The sequence below is a fragment of the Heloderma suspectum genome, chromosome 3, assembly GCF_057233095.1.
Source record: "Heloderma suspectum isolate Gila_16-S chromosome 3, 16-S_ref, whole genome shotgun sequence".
Classification (NCBI taxonomy): Eukaryota; Metazoa; Chordata; class Lepidosauria; order Squamata; family Helodermatidae; genus Heloderma; species Heloderma suspectum.
This window is the reverse complement of record NC_139460.1, coordinates 307,953,238-307,970,559: the sequence shown is the minus strand read 5'-3', so window position 1 is coordinate 307,970,559 and position 17,322 is coordinate 307,953,238. Positions and strand designations below refer to the sequence as shown.

The following is a 17,322-nucleotide window of genomic DNA, read 5'->3' as shown; positions in this document are numbered from 1 at the left end:
TGCAACAGTTTGCTATTGGATACCTTCGGGGGAAAAACTGGAGGGTTGGGATTAATAAAACGATGCTTGTGTGTCTCTCCCAACCCTCCCGTTTAATTTGGAATTCAAAGACTTGATTCTATCTCCCCGCCCCCAAATTCGGACCAAAAATAGGAAGGGAAGTTGCCTGCTGCTAATGTTAATCTTGTGCAAGCTAGAGCCCAATCCACAGCAATGTACTTGAAAGTAAGTCCCACTGAGAGCAATCTAATTTACTCATGAGGACTGCAGCCTTAAGTCAGCCCCACTGAGTTCAATGCGACTTCATCCCTGTAAATCGACTGCGTTCCAAATGCGGATTTGCTTGCGAATAAATTCCAATGATCTCAAAGGAACATACCTCCGAGTAAACACGGTTAATGTCTGCGCCGCTACCCGGGGGTGCCTCCGATTCAATGCCCTGCAAACGGAACCCATTCGCTCGGGGGCTACGGCGCCCTGGAATTTAGAGGGTCTGAGGGCCAAGATCCAGCGGTTGCATTGCCAATCCGGATGCGTTATGTATTTTGCGATTCAGCCCTATACGCATATCTACTCAAAAGTAAGAGCCATTGAACTATGCATGCCACTGACCCTGCGCCTATCTACTCAGAAGTAAGAGTCAGAAGTCAAGAGTTCAACGGGGATTACTCCCAAGTAAGTGGCCATAGGAAAGCAGCCTTAAAAAAAAATCATCATTTGGGCAATGCTTCTGCTTGTTGCAAGGAGCGGCGCACGGTGTACGCGTCAGGTTGGACTGGCTAGATTTTAAAAGAGGAGCAGGTAACTCCCAGCGACACAACTGGGCATACGTGCAGGCAGTGAACAGCCGAAAGGCCCCGATCTGAGCCGCACTTCTTCCTTTTGCGCGTCCTCTCTCCTCTCCTACAACCCCCTTCCACTCTCAAATTAAAAGGAGAGCCGCCCCCCATGTAGCGGCACGCCGAAAGATCGCGGCGACGCGACTTCTCCGCCGCCCGGAGCTCCCACGGGAGGCGCAGGCGCCGCCCCTCCGGCGGCTCTTTCTCCTCCCAGGAAGCCGCCGCGATCGGCGGTTCTGCGTCGCTCTCGCCGGTCCGCCTCCGAGTGCGGGAGCCGGAGCGCGAGGAGCGAGCGCGGCCGTCGCCATCCGGGGCGGCGGAGGAGAAGCAGCCGCCGCGCGCCGTTCCAGTGCACCCGGTCGCCGGCAGGATCGCCCCCTTTAGCCCCGCCGCCGCCGCCGCCGCCTGACACCTTCCCAGGACCGCTGCTGTTGCTGGAAGCCCGCGGGGATCTGGGCTCCGTGTGCGCGCAAGCGACCCCGCGCGCTGGGCTTGCGTTCTCCCCAGCCCTCCCGGGTGATTTCCACATTGACCCCTCTTCTCTGTCTCCCTTCCCTGGTGTCCTGCCGGAGGGGAGCGTGTTGAAGGGGGGAGGAGGAGGAGGAAGAGGAGGAGGAGGAGGAGGAAGAGGAAGAGACGGGGGTTGTGTCAAAGGAGGGGAGAAACCAGCGCATGAAGAGAGGAGTGAAATAGAGGGAAGGTGGAGGAGAGACTCTTTCTCTCTCGGTTCCGCTCCAAGCGAAAGACGGACAGCGGCAGCAGCAGCAGCAGCCTTGTGCTTTTGCTCGGTCCATTTCCATCCCCTGAGAAGACCCCATAAACATGGCGAGTGATTCTCCGGCTCGGAGCCTGGACGAGATAGATCTATCAGCCTTGAGGGTAAGGAGGGGGGAATCGTGGGAGAGAAGGAGGAAAAAATCCCACCCCATCAGCCTGAAATGCCCCCTTTTCACTTGCCCCCTCCCTCCCTCCCTCCCTCCCTTTTATTATACGAGCATCAGGTAACTTTGGACGTGGGTAGCTGATAATAATAACAATAATCCGTGAACGAGAGCAATAAACAGGGTTATCGATAGTCAATTTTTTTTCTTCCGGAACACGTACGGATGTAGCTGTTTCTCTGCTCAGCGAAGATGGGGGCTGTGTAGGAGGCATCGGTGCTCCGGGAGAATAAAAATTGGAGGGGAGGGTAAAAAGAGGGAGAAACCAAGCACAGCTGGAAAGAAGCATCTGTCTCTAGATAGCCTCTTCTTGTTATCTATTTTAATGGTGCATTTCCTCCCTCGATCCGGACTGCAGGGCAACGTATGTATAATATGGAAGGCTGACTGAAAATGCAAGGTGCTTAGAGAATGTCACCTTTTGCAGACGTTGAAGGCTGTTATAATTTAACACAAGCAGATCAAGTGTTTCTTTCCTTCCCCTTCTTGTGCTTCAGAATCTACAGAGGCACTACTGTATTTGGGCAGGAACACATGCGAATATTTCTAGGGAGCTTTCCCTTTTATTTTGTTAAGATGTTGGGCTGTTGGTGGGTTGTATCATTCTCTGTGGAAGTGCTTTCTTCCCTGTCACCTTTGGCTGCGGTCGCAGGTCCACACTCCACTTTCCTGACCCTTATATCTTAAGCTTGGTGATTTACAACAAAAGAAACAGACCCCTTTCTAGAAAAAAAAAAGCTCTTATGGGGTGAAAAATGTGTGAATTTGCACGTGGCTATTAACAAATGTGATGGGGACATTTCTCAGTCCCCACGCATAACCCTATCGGCTGTGTGCAGTTGTAGTTCACTCCACTGTAAAAAGGGGTTGGCGGCAGCGGCGGCTTTTCTAGTGTGGACATTAAAGGCTATTACAGTGTCCATTTTGACGGAATGAAATGGAATCACACGAACCTTTTAATGATCCCTTCCATTCCTCTTGAGGGAAGAGGGTGCAAATCCTAGCCGCATGACATGCTATGCACATTGCATTATGGGGTAGGGAGAATTGATTAAATTAATGGTTTGACAGAGAGACCTCAGTTTGCATAGATTCTCCACTTCTCTCTCTAATAGTTGCACGTGTGCAGAAGCTTCTCCTATTGGAGGGGTCCCTGTAGGATTGATGGCTTCTTGGCTCTTCCTGTAGATGGAATAGGGCCATAAGTGTGTTGTCCTCTATTGTCACACTTATGCTAGATTTCATCTTGCAGCATTTATTTCCCCTCCCCCTTCTCTCTCTCTCTCTCTCTCTCTCACACACACACACACACACACACACACTCCCACACAGACTTTAGAGACACTTTAGAGACACAGGAATACCTTATGTCAAGTCAGAACATTGATCTATCTAGCCCAGTCGTTGGTGGCTAGATGTCAGGATTGTGGGATCTACTTTGTTTTCTTACCAGTACTGCAAGATCCACCAATGGCCAGTGGTGTAGTGGTGAATTTAGAAGTGCAGGCACTCATTGTGACAGCCCTTACAGCTGTGACCCAAGGAGAGTCCAAAATTGCGGGCAGCTGTGTTGACCCATATCAGTAAACCAATTCTAAGAGTTTTCATCTGCTAGGAGCAGATGAAACTACTCTAGTAAAGCCACTGGGTCTTCACTGGCCCTTCAAGATCAAGCCACCCCTAAATACTTCAAATTATGACAAGGAACAATATATATTGTTGCTGGGAAATTTCATTCATCCCCAGCTACTGTGAGGATTGCAGCTAAACTCAGAGGGAACAGGGAATTCTGAGCGGGGTGGCAGATGACATTAGAGTCCCTGCTAATAAAAAGTTCTGGTGCTGCTTCCCTGCGAGCTGTGGTTCCACTACACCACTGCCCAACTGGAGCCTGGTGCAAAAGGCATATAGTTAGAATTAAAGCATTCTGAGCCCAGAACACAGCTCATTTCCACACAAAAATCCACACCTGGCTACCCCAAGCTTTATTTCAGTTGTATAATTTAGGAGAGGGGGTTCATTTTGTTGCTCCTATTGTTAAATAATTGGGAGTCAAAAGCCTTCCCAGTCTGCTGGGATCACCCAAAGATCTACCAGTACAACCAGATCTACCACTGCTTGTCCCTGGTCAACACTGGTTGGCAGAGGCTCAAACAGAAGTATTTCCCAACTCTACTAGGAAATGACGGGGGCTGGATCTTGGACATTTTCTGTGTAAAGCATGTGCTCTCCTTCTGGGTACATGTGCTGTTCATACTTAGTCTTTAAAAATACAAATATTATCTGAATGTTTAGTTTACAAAATTGCGTGATTGTGCTGACAGAAGGGAGAAGGGTTTCCGTTCTCTGAACTGCTGACCTTTTCATGATGTGTTCCTTTGCTAAGCCCTTCAGTGTTTGCTGAGGGCTTGGTCCAGTTTCAGTCTTGGAAATAGATGAAACAGTAATAAGGAAGTCTACCATTTTGCTTGTGTGAAGGGTGTGCTTCCCTCTTTCTTCCCACATCTGGGATTAGAGGCAGGGCTTATGGGTCAAAGTGTGTGGCTGGGTTTGCACAACATGATAACTCACACTCAGTGGCTGAGTATGAGTTGAGTATGAGCTGTTGTTGAACTGTGGGTTGTTGATGAACTGTGCGTTATCGTGTTGTCTCGTCTGAACCTAACATGTTTTTCTCAGGGTGGCCTGTTAATTATGCAGTGTGGCTTGTTAACCACCCTGAACAACTCAACAACAAACTATGGGTTCTCAAGGTGGCTTGTTCAAGAAAAATAAGCCACCCTGCATGGTTAACAAGCCACCCTACGGAAAATGTACTGGGTTCATACAACACTATAACCCATGGTTCAACAACAACCCACGGTTCAGTGACAATGACTGGGTTGTGCAAACCCAGTCCATGATTGCCAATAAGGCTTGAGCTCTTGCAAATCTCTCTCTTGTTTAAAAATTAAGTGAATGGGCCAAGTTTTAAATCACTGTGTCGTTACCATGTATGTCTTTGTTCTGGCTCTGTGTGGAATTGGCCATTGGCCTAGTGCAGGGGTGGGGAACCTGTGCCCCCCCCTGATGTTGAACTACAGTTTCCATCATCCCTGACTATTGGCCATGCTGGCTGGGGCTGATAGGAGTTGGAGTCCAACAGCATCTGGAGGGGGCCATTTTCCCACCCCTGGCATAGTGGAATATATAATAGAAAGTGCTAGTGGGACTGTTTCTGCGAGCTAGTGCCTGTTTTATTACATCATCTTTTGTTGGCTGTGATTTCAGAGTAAAAATTGGTGTGGAGAGAGAGAGAAGGGGAGGAAAAAACAATCTGTTTTATTCACTCTCCTTCCTTGTTCCTTGTTGTGCTTCTGGCTCTATGACAGAGGAGCATGCTGGAACGCCCGATGCCGAGATATCAAAACCAAGCCTCAACTGAGCTGGGGTTTCTTGTCTCCTGCTTACCTAAGCATCCCTTGTACTTCCATTCATTTCAATATGCCAACATTGAATAAATGAGAAAAGTTTTTTGTGGCCTTGCATTTTTGAAGGCTGCAGAGAATTATCTGATTGGCACCTGTTTTAATTCTTTTCTACTTAAAAAAACCTGGCTTTTTCAGATTTAAAACCAAAATGGGTGTTAAACAGCAAAATCTGCACCTGTATTCTGTTACCACCAAGGACATTTTTATTTATAACCCTCTGTAGAACTCAAGCATTCCCTTATCTTGGTGATATTCACAGCATCCCTTGGGAGTAAACTCATTGCTTATACCCATTTTACAGACAGGAACACAGGAATCTGCCTTATGCCAATTTGGGCTATTTGTCCACCTAGCCCAGTATTGTCTCCTCTGACTGGCAGCAACTCTTTGGGGTTTCAGGAAGAGGGCTTTCCCATCACCTGCTACCTGACCCTTTTTAACTGGAGAAATGTGAATTGAACCTGGGATTTTCTGCATGCAATTCATGTTCTCTGCTGCTGAGTTATGGAGCTTTCCTGAGACGAAGGTTTGAGGCTGAGAGAGATGCTTTCTCAAAGTCAACCATCAATTATTATTATTATTATTATTATTATATTATCATATTTATTTATACCCCGCCTTTTTCCCAGTGCTTTTTCAAGGTATGGATAGTGCTAGATTTTGACTTTGAACTGTTCTGACTCGAATATGCTGGCATGATACAATAAAGAACAAAAATTGATTTGGGCGGGGGGAACCCAGATAGCAGACCACGGGTGGATACAGACAGACCCTTAGCTACGCACTTTCACCTTGTTACAGGTGTTGTTTTCATGGTATATGTTGATGTTCCTCTTGGTACTTGGCACGATGATACAAGCCACCCCATGGAGAGAGAAGTTTGGTTGGTAAAAGAAATCCTGTGGTTGTTGGGGGATGAGAGTAGGAAGCTGGTGGTACTGTAGACATTATTTATAGGAATAAATATCTTGCTTTGCTGAATGATGACTGAGCTGGAATTCCGATGTAGGGCCAAAGGCACTCAGTCTGACAATCTCAGGGTGTTATCAGTGAAATCAGTGGCAAAACATCTGCTGATGTTAATGGATTGGGATGTATTGTATCCATTGGATGGGAATGCGCCCAGAGTTTTTGACACTAAAGAATGTGCGTCATGTTGGTGAAAGGCAATTTGCACTTCATTGAGCATTTGACTGTTCCAAAATTTGTGTGCAGTCCTTGAAATTTAGCAGGATAAGAGTGATTTGGAGCACACTGAATGACCTGATCCTGGTGGTACAGTTGCGTAAAGGTTGATAATGCATGATGCATCTGATTTACCTTTGTGTAAGCAAAGCAGATATAGAGCCATCTCCCTTCTCCTCCATATGTGTGTGTATATATGTGTGTGTGCGCGCGCGCGTGCCCATGCTGGTATGTACACACACACACACACACACACATATATATATATATATATATATATATAATGGTGTGGGTCTCCCTTTCTGTCTCTGTCTCTCTGTCTCTTTCACACACACACACATGTACACACACACACACACACACACACACTCCTAGATGTTTTCAAGGCTCTGATGAATTGTGCAGAATTTATGTATGTATGAAGCTGCTTTATACCAAGTCAGCCCACTGATTCATTTAGCACTATGTACTAGAGGGAGGCACCATAGCTCTGAGGTAGAATGCCTGCTTGCATACAAAAGATCCCGGGTTCAATCCCTGTCAAGGGTCTGGTCGCAGGTGATGGGAAAAACCCCCTTACTTGAGACTCTGGTAAGCTGAGCCTAGTCAGAGCAGACAGTATTGGACTAGATGGACAAAGAGCCTGCTATAAGATGGCTTCCTGCTTACTCTGGCTGGCAGTGTGTGTCCACGTCTTTCCCAGTCCTGTTACGTAAAATGCTTTTAATTGCCAGGGATTAAACCTGGGACTTTATTTATTTGAAACATTTCTAATTGGCCTCTTTTAGTACTCAAGGTGGTGTCCAACATAATTTAAAAACAGTTACCTAATAACTTGATAAAAATACAAGTTCCAACCAAACCAAACTGAATCTAGTATAACAGAACAAAAACAAGAACTGTTATAACCATGTTCGCCTTCAGAAACAGGCCTTTGTTAAGCATTTCTTCTACTGTTGAACATGCTCCTCCAAAGCATAGCACATCACAGGACTTGAACCCGCAAACTCAGTGACCTGTTCTAGTAAAAGCACCATGCTGAACACACAAAGCCACACTTTCCTTGGAAGATGCTAGAAGTACCAGTTTATTGTACTGTAGTCACATGCTATAAAATCTTTTTTTTACATTATTTACATCTGAGAAGAATAGGTCTCTAATCTGTTAAGAGTGTATAGATTGGCTCAACTAACTCACTTAGCACTTACAATAATTGTTGAAGGTGCTGTATGTGTATGGTGAGGCAATCCAATCATTTTGCAGAGCCTTGCGATCAGAAATCAATAGTGAATTTGTTGCCTGAGCACAAAAGTGTACAGCCAGGAGGAATTGCATAAGTCACACTGAGTTTTGGTTATTAGGAAATCAGAGCAGGTCCATATGGCTGCACATCAGGTGTGAGAAACAGAGAAGTGAAATATGGCTTCAAACATATTTTGGAGGAAAATGCAAATCTGATCCATGTCCTGCAAATGAAACATTTCATGCCTAAAACCTGAACAGGAAACGCTGAAAGGAATTTGAGGGTAAGATGTTTCCATCATGTTTGAGATCTTAAAGCTTGGTTAAACAGCTGCATAGTCATATGAGAGAAATGTGCTGCTTGATTCTGTTCCTGTTTACTCGGATGTAAGTCCTGCTGAGTTCAGTGGGCCCAGTTTCCAAGTAAATGTGGGTAGGACTGCAGCCTTGAAATGACTCGGAAGCAAGTATAGATTAATAAGATAGCTAAGTTGCTGCACAAAAATAAAACAAGAAGTTTAGTATTTATTATAAACGCCTCAGCAGTGGTGGCTGGTGGTTCTGATGTCAGTGGGGTAAATCTGCTCCAGGTTTCACTCAGAAGTCTAGAGGAGCACTTCCCACCTTGAAAAGCTCCTTTAGAGTTCTGTCTGAAACCCGGAGCAGATTCACTGCCCCACAGACATCGGAGCCACCAGCCATAATTTTGCCTCAGGTGAGGTTATAACACAGTAGTGGGGTATATATTCTGCCTGCAGAAGGCCACAGGAAGGTGTCTTACAATGAGTCAGCCCATCTAGCTCAGTTTTGGCTACACTGGCTGGCAGAACACTGGTTCTCCAGGGTTTCAGACACAGTCTTTTCCAGCCCTAATTGTTCCTGTGGCATCTCCTTTTGCATATGAAGCATGTGCTCTTCCACTGAGTTACCACTGTTGAGGACTCAGGTTCTGTCCTTAGTATCGCCAGTCAAAAGGTTCTTGAGGCTGGGATACACCTTTGGGAACCAGTGGCAATTATGTGGCACAATAAGCCAACTTTTTAAAGAATTCTGGCTTCTCAGGAACAAGAGAGCATGTTGCAAGCAGTCGCGGCTGATCACTCCTGTTGAAGTGGTCACAGCTGAACAAACCATGGGCCTTCTGTCCGTGGTTTGTTTGTTGTGACATGTGAACCAGGAACTCTGGCTTGTCTCTTCCCAGACAAGCCAGAGGCATATGCCAACAACAAACCATGATTTATGACTCTGCCTTGTCTGGGGAGAACTAAAGCCTGACTCACGGTTCACATGTCACAAACAAACACGGACAGAAGGTCTGTGGTTTGTTCAGCTGCTTGCATTTGTAGAAGGAGCCAAGCAGGAGCAATGGAGCAGTGTACACTAGCATACCAGCTGGTTTACAGTAAGCCAGAGTTTTAAATAATGTTTTAGAATTCTAAAAAATTCTAAAACAATTTTAGAAACCCAGTGTGGGTATAGTGGTTAGAGTGTTGGACTTGGAAGATCTGGGTTCTAGTCCCCCACTCAGCCATAAAACTCACTCAGTGACTTTGAGCCAGTCATTGACACTCAGCCTAATCTACCTCACAGGGTTATTAAGAGGATAAAATGGAGGAGAAGAGGCTCATGTTAAGAAACTGAAGTCAGTTTGACGTTTTTGCGTTCTACATAATGGCTGAAGTAGCAGCTTCCATTTGGGGCTGTCTTCCCACTCACTTCCCATCCTGCAGTTCCCTCAGATACACAAAGCAGTCTGGCAGGATGGGCGTAGTCCATTCCTTGCCAATTCTCACTTTCCTGAGGTAAACACTAGTGCCATTTGCACTTTGCTTGGGCCCATCCCATAGAGGGGTACCTGTGCCCAGAGGAGCTGCTGCTGTCAGTCAAGATCAAATGGCATAAAACATGGCATAATGTTCATTTTGAGTTGTCCCGCTCATCATCCATCTTGACCAGCATTTCTAGATGCCAACAAGGGACCCTGGTGTATGTCTATTTGCTCTGATAGATTATTCGGTATAGGAATCTAGGTAGACCAGCATTATGCTCTAGAATTTGCTTTTATTTTATTGTGCAGGCTCGCTATGTTCCTTTGCTATCCTGTTTTATCTTTACTTTAATACACTGTACTTGATTGGACTACTGGTTCTTGTTTACACCTTTAAGGGCCATTTTTGTTCTCCCACATTTATCTTGATTGTCTCGGCTGTGCTTTACTGAGTAAGTCACTGAGGGAGGGAAGGAAAGGCAGGGTGATGGCTTGGCCAGTGGAGACTAGGAGTATAGCTAACTGGCTTCCTACTTCTATGTAAACGCTGGAGAAAGCTGGTTTGCTCAGCTTGGGTTAACTAGGAATGGTGGTGGTAGAGGAAAGAGAGAGTGGGAGATGGAGGCATATGTCCAGTGAGCTTGTCTGGGGACCAGATGCTCGACTGAGCAGGTATTTTTCTTGCTGCAGTTAATAAATATAATAATGTTAGTTTCTTCCTTTATCCCTTTAGATCAGTCTTTGCCAACTGGGCACCCTGCAAATGTGTTGGACTACAAGTCCAGTCATTCCCAGTGAACATGGGCAATGCTGCTGGGGATGATTGAAGTTGTCAACACATCTGGAGGGCACCATATTGGGGAAGGCTGCTTTAGATAATCTCATATTAGGATTTTGGGATCTGTAGGTAGCTGAGGGGAAGTCTCTCATATCTTGTTGTTCCAGTCTACTTTTTTGTTCCGTTATATTTGTTCCAGTATATTTTTAGAAACGAACAATGCAAGACAGCTTCACGTGTTCTCCATTCAAATAACAAGGCTATATATTTCAGTCCTGCCTATTGAAAGGTGGAGTTCAGTTAGGTGTTTATAACCTAGCTTGAAAAATTAAGGTTTCTTGATTATTTAATTTACTATCAAAGTCTCTGTTGTTATAAGGGTTGGGGCTAGTAGGCCGAAGATGCCCAGAGTGTTCAGATAACAGCTATTCTGTGGAGATGGCGTGAAATGCATCACTGATATCTTGGTTACTTGCTGACAGGTGCACAATTAAAAAGGGTGGGGCTAAGCCTGCCCCATGTGACTCTGGCTGCTTGGGCAGGTTGGTGCCACCTCTTAACTAGGTTTCTGATTACGGCTTATTTTGGTGCATTGTCCTTGATGAGAACCAGGTCAGCCCTGATGTGCATTAGCTGCCACACTTCCAGTCCCCACATAGACTTGCCCTGAGATCCATCTTTTGGTCACGTTACGGTGTGACAGAATGCTGAAACTGGTTTAAGTTATGCTCACATGTCTGTATGTGTGATCAAAGTCCAATATAAGTCCAGTCCCCTTCTTCTTTGGCTTGACATCTTCTTGAGGTAGTTTGCTATTCCACTTTTAAAAATAGGAGTCTGAGGTTAACAGCATGTTATGCAGGTGGGTCTTGAAAGCAGCCCTGCCCGGCAAATGGCTGTGCGCTACGGCTGGCAGGGCAAGTTCCTCGATTGGAGCGGAGAAGCTTTGTGCGCCTGCCCATGTTCTATCAGGGCTGGTTTGGTGCTTGTTTTTGAAGGGGTCCGGCAAAGGTTGAATCCTGTGCCATCAGACGATTCTTCCAGGGTTACTGCCAGTGGAGGCTGGCAGCTCCAGAGTCAGTGGGGCTGTGAATCTGCTCCAGGTTTCAGTCAGGGCTTCGCACCTTGGATTGCTCCTTTAGAGTTCTGACTGAAACCCGGAGCAGATTCACCACCCCATTGACATCGGAGCCACCACCCTCCACTGGTTACTGCTAGTGCAAGAAGACTGCTAATGCTGCTTCTATTGTGCACTAAAGAGGCCACAAGTGGGACCTGCAACAAAATGTTGCAGTATGGAGTGCTTCTTCAGGATGCCAGCCAGCTGTCCCGTCTTCTGGGACATTCCATTCCCTCTCCCATCGGTTTTATAATTTTCCTTCTCCCCCAACAGGGCTGTTTTGGGGTTCCCTCACCTTAGTTTTTTGGGGGTACTTTTGCAAACTTGAGGGTCTCCAAAGATTGCTGCTACCTCTTCTCTTTTGCACAGATGGGGCAGTTTTGGCTATATTAGTATTGGCACTTGGATCATGGGCTTGCTGTTAGCGGATGACGAAAGCAAAGCATGCCTCAGGATCCTGAAAGTGAGCACCCTTTGTCCTGGGCGTGGGATGGGTCCCTCTGAAACTGGGCATGATCTACCCGTAATCTTCAGTGCCTTGTGCATTTTTTGGCCTTTGCGTTGGTTCCACGCAACTTCTGCAGAGCTGCATGTTGCTATGGGTTTGTCATATAGTGGAACTGGATGGCATCCAAGAGCGTAACGATGTATTCCCATAACCCTGCGTCTATAAAAACAGTAAATTTTTCAAAAGCCATTTGTTTATATTATAGCTAATCCTTTTCAATTAAGATAAGACACTTGTATGCTAAACAGAATGCATTCAGTTCCATTTGAATGGCAAATACGTTTAAGATGGAAAAGATGTAGGATACACAAAGGGACCCTGTGTACATTATGTTCCTGCTGCATTTACCCTGGGGTAGATGCCTTCTCTTTTCACATTACGCTAAAGAGAAGCTAAGGGTACGCACGCTCTTAAGTGGCGCCCCTGACTGGCTTTCAGGTCAGCTGGCTTCAGGCTGTGTTTAGAGGTGCTAATTTAGAGGCAAATGTGGCCATTACTTCTCGAAACTGCAGTCAAGGCCTTGTGGGGGGGTGTGTGTGTGTGTGCTCAGCTAGGCCTTGGCCATAATCAGGTTGCTGGTTGCAATGTAATTAGGGCTACTGCTCTGTTTTATGCCGATGTTCTGTTGCACTGGTTTGAGAGCATTTTAAAGAGCGTTGGATTGGTTACCGGCTTCTACATTAGGTTTTTAAAAAGTCTTTTCAGTGTGGTGTCTGTTATTTGGAGCATTTTGTTGTTGTTGTTGAAGAAACAATATATAAATAGCAACGAGGAATAAATGTTATGTGTGCACAAGGTTCACAGACCACTTAAGATGGTCTATGTTGCGGAAGGCTGATAGCTGACAAAGGGAGCCCTCTGTTTTTCTATAGTTCAGTGCCAAAGCAGGTAGTTTTAGGCTTAAAGGTTAAAGTGAACAGCCCCTCTTTTTCTGGGTGATGGTAGGCCTAGCCTTAGGATTGTTGATCTAGTCCAGTCTTCTCCAACCTGGTGCCCTCTAGATGTGTTCGACTATAATTCCCAACATCCCCAGCAAGCTTGCTGACTGAGGATGTTGGGGGTTGTAGTTCAACACATCTGGAGGGTACCTGGTTGGAGAAGGCTGGCCTACGCCCTGTTGGGCCTAGGTATTCTCCATCCCCCAAGTGGTATCTTCAATCGTCTGCACCCTCCAGTATCCACCTGTCCCTATCCTCTGCTATCTCCCACTGCCAATGACACGTGGCTCTCCCAAGGCAGCCACTGCTGAATGGCAGTAAGTGGTGCCCTCAGCCTTGCCTCTCTGCACGTGCAGCTTTTGGATGCACTCCTGGGAGTCCTACCTGTTTCTGAAGCCTTGAGGGGGGAAATGAGAATAAAGGTGCTCTTTGAGATACAGCTCACAAACCACAGACTTGCACTGGGATGCTCGACTCACATCAGCTTCCTTGCAGTAGTGGACCACAGGTATTGCAGTCTTCATGCACCACATTGATCACGTTGTGATTCCTTGGATGATATGTTTCCCTTGAAACAAACCTTGAGGAGAGGAGCAAGGGAAGAGCCAGACTAGGGGTGCACTTGCTGTGACAGTTGGCTATGGCTTGCACCGTTGTTGGAGGCTTCCCTACCATTGCAGGCTTTGCTCTTGATCAGTGCTACTTTGGTATTAAAATTGCTCCTGGAATATCAAGCAATAGTTTATTGTTGTCTCTTCTGGAATGTTTCAAATGTGACTATGAGTTGATTTGAACACTATTGGGATGGACCTTCTGAATGAACACTTGTTCCTTGAGAACACTTATTGATTCAGAACAGTAGTTTATTCAGGTGTTCTGAATGAATACCAGTATGAGCACCTGTTTCCTCTGTCTGTGGGTACACTGTAGCATGATAGTATTATTTTATTTATTACATTTCTACACTACCCCATAGCTGAAGCTCTCTGGGCTGCTTACAGAGATCAAAACATTAAAATACAATATACAGAATTTAGAATCCATTTACATAAAACACCCAGGCAATATATACAAAGATGATATATACCTAAAAACAACTTTGAACAGGCTGTCATAACCAAAAATAGATCCAGGACTGATTAAAAACTCATCATGTGCTGCCAAATGCCTGAGAGAAGACGAAGGTCTTAACCTGGATCTGAAAAAAATAATGTTGGCCCCAAGTGGGCCTTGTCGGAAAGGTTGTTCTACAGGTGGGGGCCACCACTGAGAAGGCCCTCTCCCTCGTTGCTGCCTTCTGACCTTCCCGTGGAGGAGGCACCCGGGAGGAGGACCTTAGATGATGAATGCAGAATACGGATAGGTTGATTTCAGGGCTATATCTGTGGATATTTGTAAAATCTTTCCCATTTTGTGTATAGGGAAGATTGCATTGCAGGTGAAGAGGTTTGTGTAAATGATGTCTTGACATCATGAGCAGAGGATTTCTGAAGCTGGAATGAAATGTTATCATATCTGAGTGACTTTGCTGAAAATGGCAGTTTTGTGTCTAGTTCCATTTCCCCTTCCATGATGTCTAGTCTAGCTTTGATTCCCTTCTTCATATCAGTTGGCTGCTGCTGGATGGGAAACACTTGTAAGTTGATGTCATAACACTGTTCATGTTGAAGAGCACATGCTTTGGGAGAAGGATCCAGGTTCAGTCCCGGTCATCTCGAGTTTAATGACCTTGGGTAGCAAGTCTAGGAGAAACTCCTCTACTTAAGTTCCTGGAGATGCCAGGATCTTCCAGGCAGAGTAGTTAGTACTAGGCTAGATGCACCAATAATCTGATTTAGTAAAAGGCAGCTTCATAGTTTTGTACAAGGGAAGGGGAGCTAGACACATGGCTGCCATTTTCAGCAGCAGCCATATTTTTTTTGTAATACCAAGGTCCTTGTAGGAGAGCATTCTTAAGCTTAGCTGTAGTGAGGGCTACCATTCTGGTTGGTGGGCTGCCACATCTTATTACAGCCTTCCTCCACCTAGTGCCATGCAGATGTTTTGGACCTGAACTCCCATCAGCTCTTGCCAGCATATCCAATTATCAGGAATGTTGGGGATGTAATCCAAAACATCTGGAGGGCACCAGGTTGAGGAACTCTGACTTATTACCTTTCTGCCATCAAGTGGGATGATGCTTGGAAAGCGTCTGGATGGGCAACTATGTTTATCGGTGACTTTTTCATTTGCCTCGCGATTGTCCCGCCTCCCCACCAAGTTATATGTTCAGAAGGGGAAATATGTACAGAGTTGGGTGTTCCTTTAAAGCTTTTGCCGCAGCTGTTTATACTGCAGATGAGGCAAGCTGCTTTTCAGTTTAAATGTGGAAATTCAAACAGAAGTGTGGATCGCCTCTTTGACACTTGGTCCAAACTTCAAAGAAACCTCTGGAATTCCCCAGACCAGGGACCAAGTCTACTGGTCTAAAATGTGCCCCTGAGAAAAAAATGTCTAATTACAAAACGTAGGTTCAACTCTGGAAAAAATGGAGAAACCAAGCAGGAATTCAAGCCAAAGGTCTTGGCAATTTATAGAAGTGGTTCCTCATTATTTTGTACTTGAATAATTGGCCTAATTATTACTTCCTTTAAAGGGACAAGAAAGCTGTTGGGTTTGGGGAACAGGCATTTAACAGTGAGAACAAAATCATAATTCTGTTAATCCTCTGTGTCTTGGCTCTGTTTAATTACAAATGTTCTGAAAGCCAGTTGCCATTAAAAACTCTTTTTTTCTGATTTCCCTTTCTCCAATCCAGAATCACATTGTTAATTTTCTGCATTACTCACACTTTGCCACACGCGCTCTTTTTGCCAAGCCCCTAGATCTATGTTACTAATAGCAAAGTAGGGAGCTGTGTAACTAAAAAATAAATACATGAGATGGCCATTGCTATACAGGCTGGAAGAGTTATGGCTCTAGAATGGCTGAGCAAATATTCTGTTTGTTCTTCCACCTACAACTGAAGTGGTGGAGAAATGAGTCAAATATCAGTATTTTTAGAATTTTTCATGTGATGTGGCAGAACATTTGTATTGGCACCGCAGACCAAAGGCTGCCCTGCAGTCTGCCTGCATATGCTACACACCGGTATTGCGATATCCAGTGGTCCTCTTGACTGATCATGGCTGTGCTTTTGCGGAAGCAGTGTAGAAACTGCCGGTTACGATTTAGCCGTCATGGTAGTGTGCTTGCGGGCAGAAGGTCGATCTAGATCTACTGGTCAGCGTCTGTGTGATTTACAGTAGATCAGCAAGGAAATACATATGACTCCCAATTGTAACAATAGCTGCAACATGAGCCCCCCCCCCAACTGATCCTGCGCTAAATTATTCTGCTGAAAATGAAGAGTGCTTGGGGGAACCAGGAGTGGATTTTTGTGTGGAAGGACTGTGACCTTTGTCCTGCTCTGGTACTCAAAACAAATTCTGGGCTTTAATTCTAGGTGTATATCTTTTGCACCAGGCTCTGTCAGGTTTTGGTGGATCCTGAGGTTCTACCAAAAAACAAAGCAGATCCTGCACCCCAGAGCTAGTCCATGAAAACAGTGGAAAGGTGTTTTGTTTTTTTTATTGAATTCATACACTTTTCTTCCTCTTATTGAAGAACAGTTTACATACATACAATTCCCAGGCAATTTCCCATCCAGACCAGTTGCAAGGCCAAACCTGTTTAGGTGTACTACAAGTGTGGAGTGCTTCTGTACTAGCCACTCCATTCCATTCCCTCGTCCTCCTGGTTTTCTGGTTTTCCCTCAACAGTCAGCATTCCATGGTCACTGAGCATGCTCAGTCCTCATTAAGTTGGGCTGTTTTCCACTCAAGATTTTATGTGCTTCTGCGAGCCATGTCCTGTTGATATCTCCCTCTTGTGCATGGCTCCGTAAGCAACAGCACTCACTGCCTGAATATTGGAAATAGCCTCAGAATCGTCCTCTCTATCACTGAAACTATCAGTGAAACCATCACTGGCCACTTTGTGGAGAAATGATGGATTGTAGAGTTATTAATTGCAATATTTTAATGAATGGTGGTTCTGTGCCTTGAAGCAGTTGTCTAATTGGGGGTAGGGGGGATCAACATGCAACTTTTTCCATTCTTGCATCTCTGTGCCAAGAAAAGCTTTGTCTGTTGCATTTTCTCCCGTTACGTGACCATTTGAAGGCAGAGAGCCTTTGTCCATGCATTTATTCTAGGTAGAGTTCCATAACGATTTCTGGATTGAGATGCCTTCATTATGTTTCACCAGGCCCGGCCCTACCATGGGCCACACTGAGACGGTTGTCTTAAGTGGCAGATTGGGAGGAATGGCACAGTGAACACTCCTGCTGCCGCTTGCTTTAGCTGCCAGAACAAGTACAGTGCCACTCAAACTCCTGCCGCAGGGCACTCCATATCCAGGCCGGCAACCTATTGGATTGTGGAGCGTCGCTCCTCAAATCTCAAGACCCTGTTGCTTGCACCCTGATGGGCGGGTTCTGGAGTGCCACTGGTG

The 17,322-nt window shown here is 45.6% G+C and overlaps 1 protein-coding gene across 4 annotated transcripts in view; it reads left to right on the top strand.

Annotated features, from left to right (window-relative positions):
* Positions 1-816: 816 nt before the first annotated feature.
* The window catches only part of TNIK (TRAF2 and NCK interacting kinase), a 424,016-nt gene continuing 407,510 nt past the window's right edge, over positions 817-17,322 (top strand). For all 4 annotated transcript variants that reach the window (XM_084847490.1, XM_084847491.1, XM_084847489.1 and 1 more), the window contains exon 1: positions 817-1,718. In XM_084847490.1, the coding sequence (XP_084703616.1) occupies positions 1,662-1,718 (57 nt within the window). In that variant the 5' untranslated portion in view covers positions 817-1,661. The remainder of the gene's footprint in view (positions 1,719-17,322) is intronic.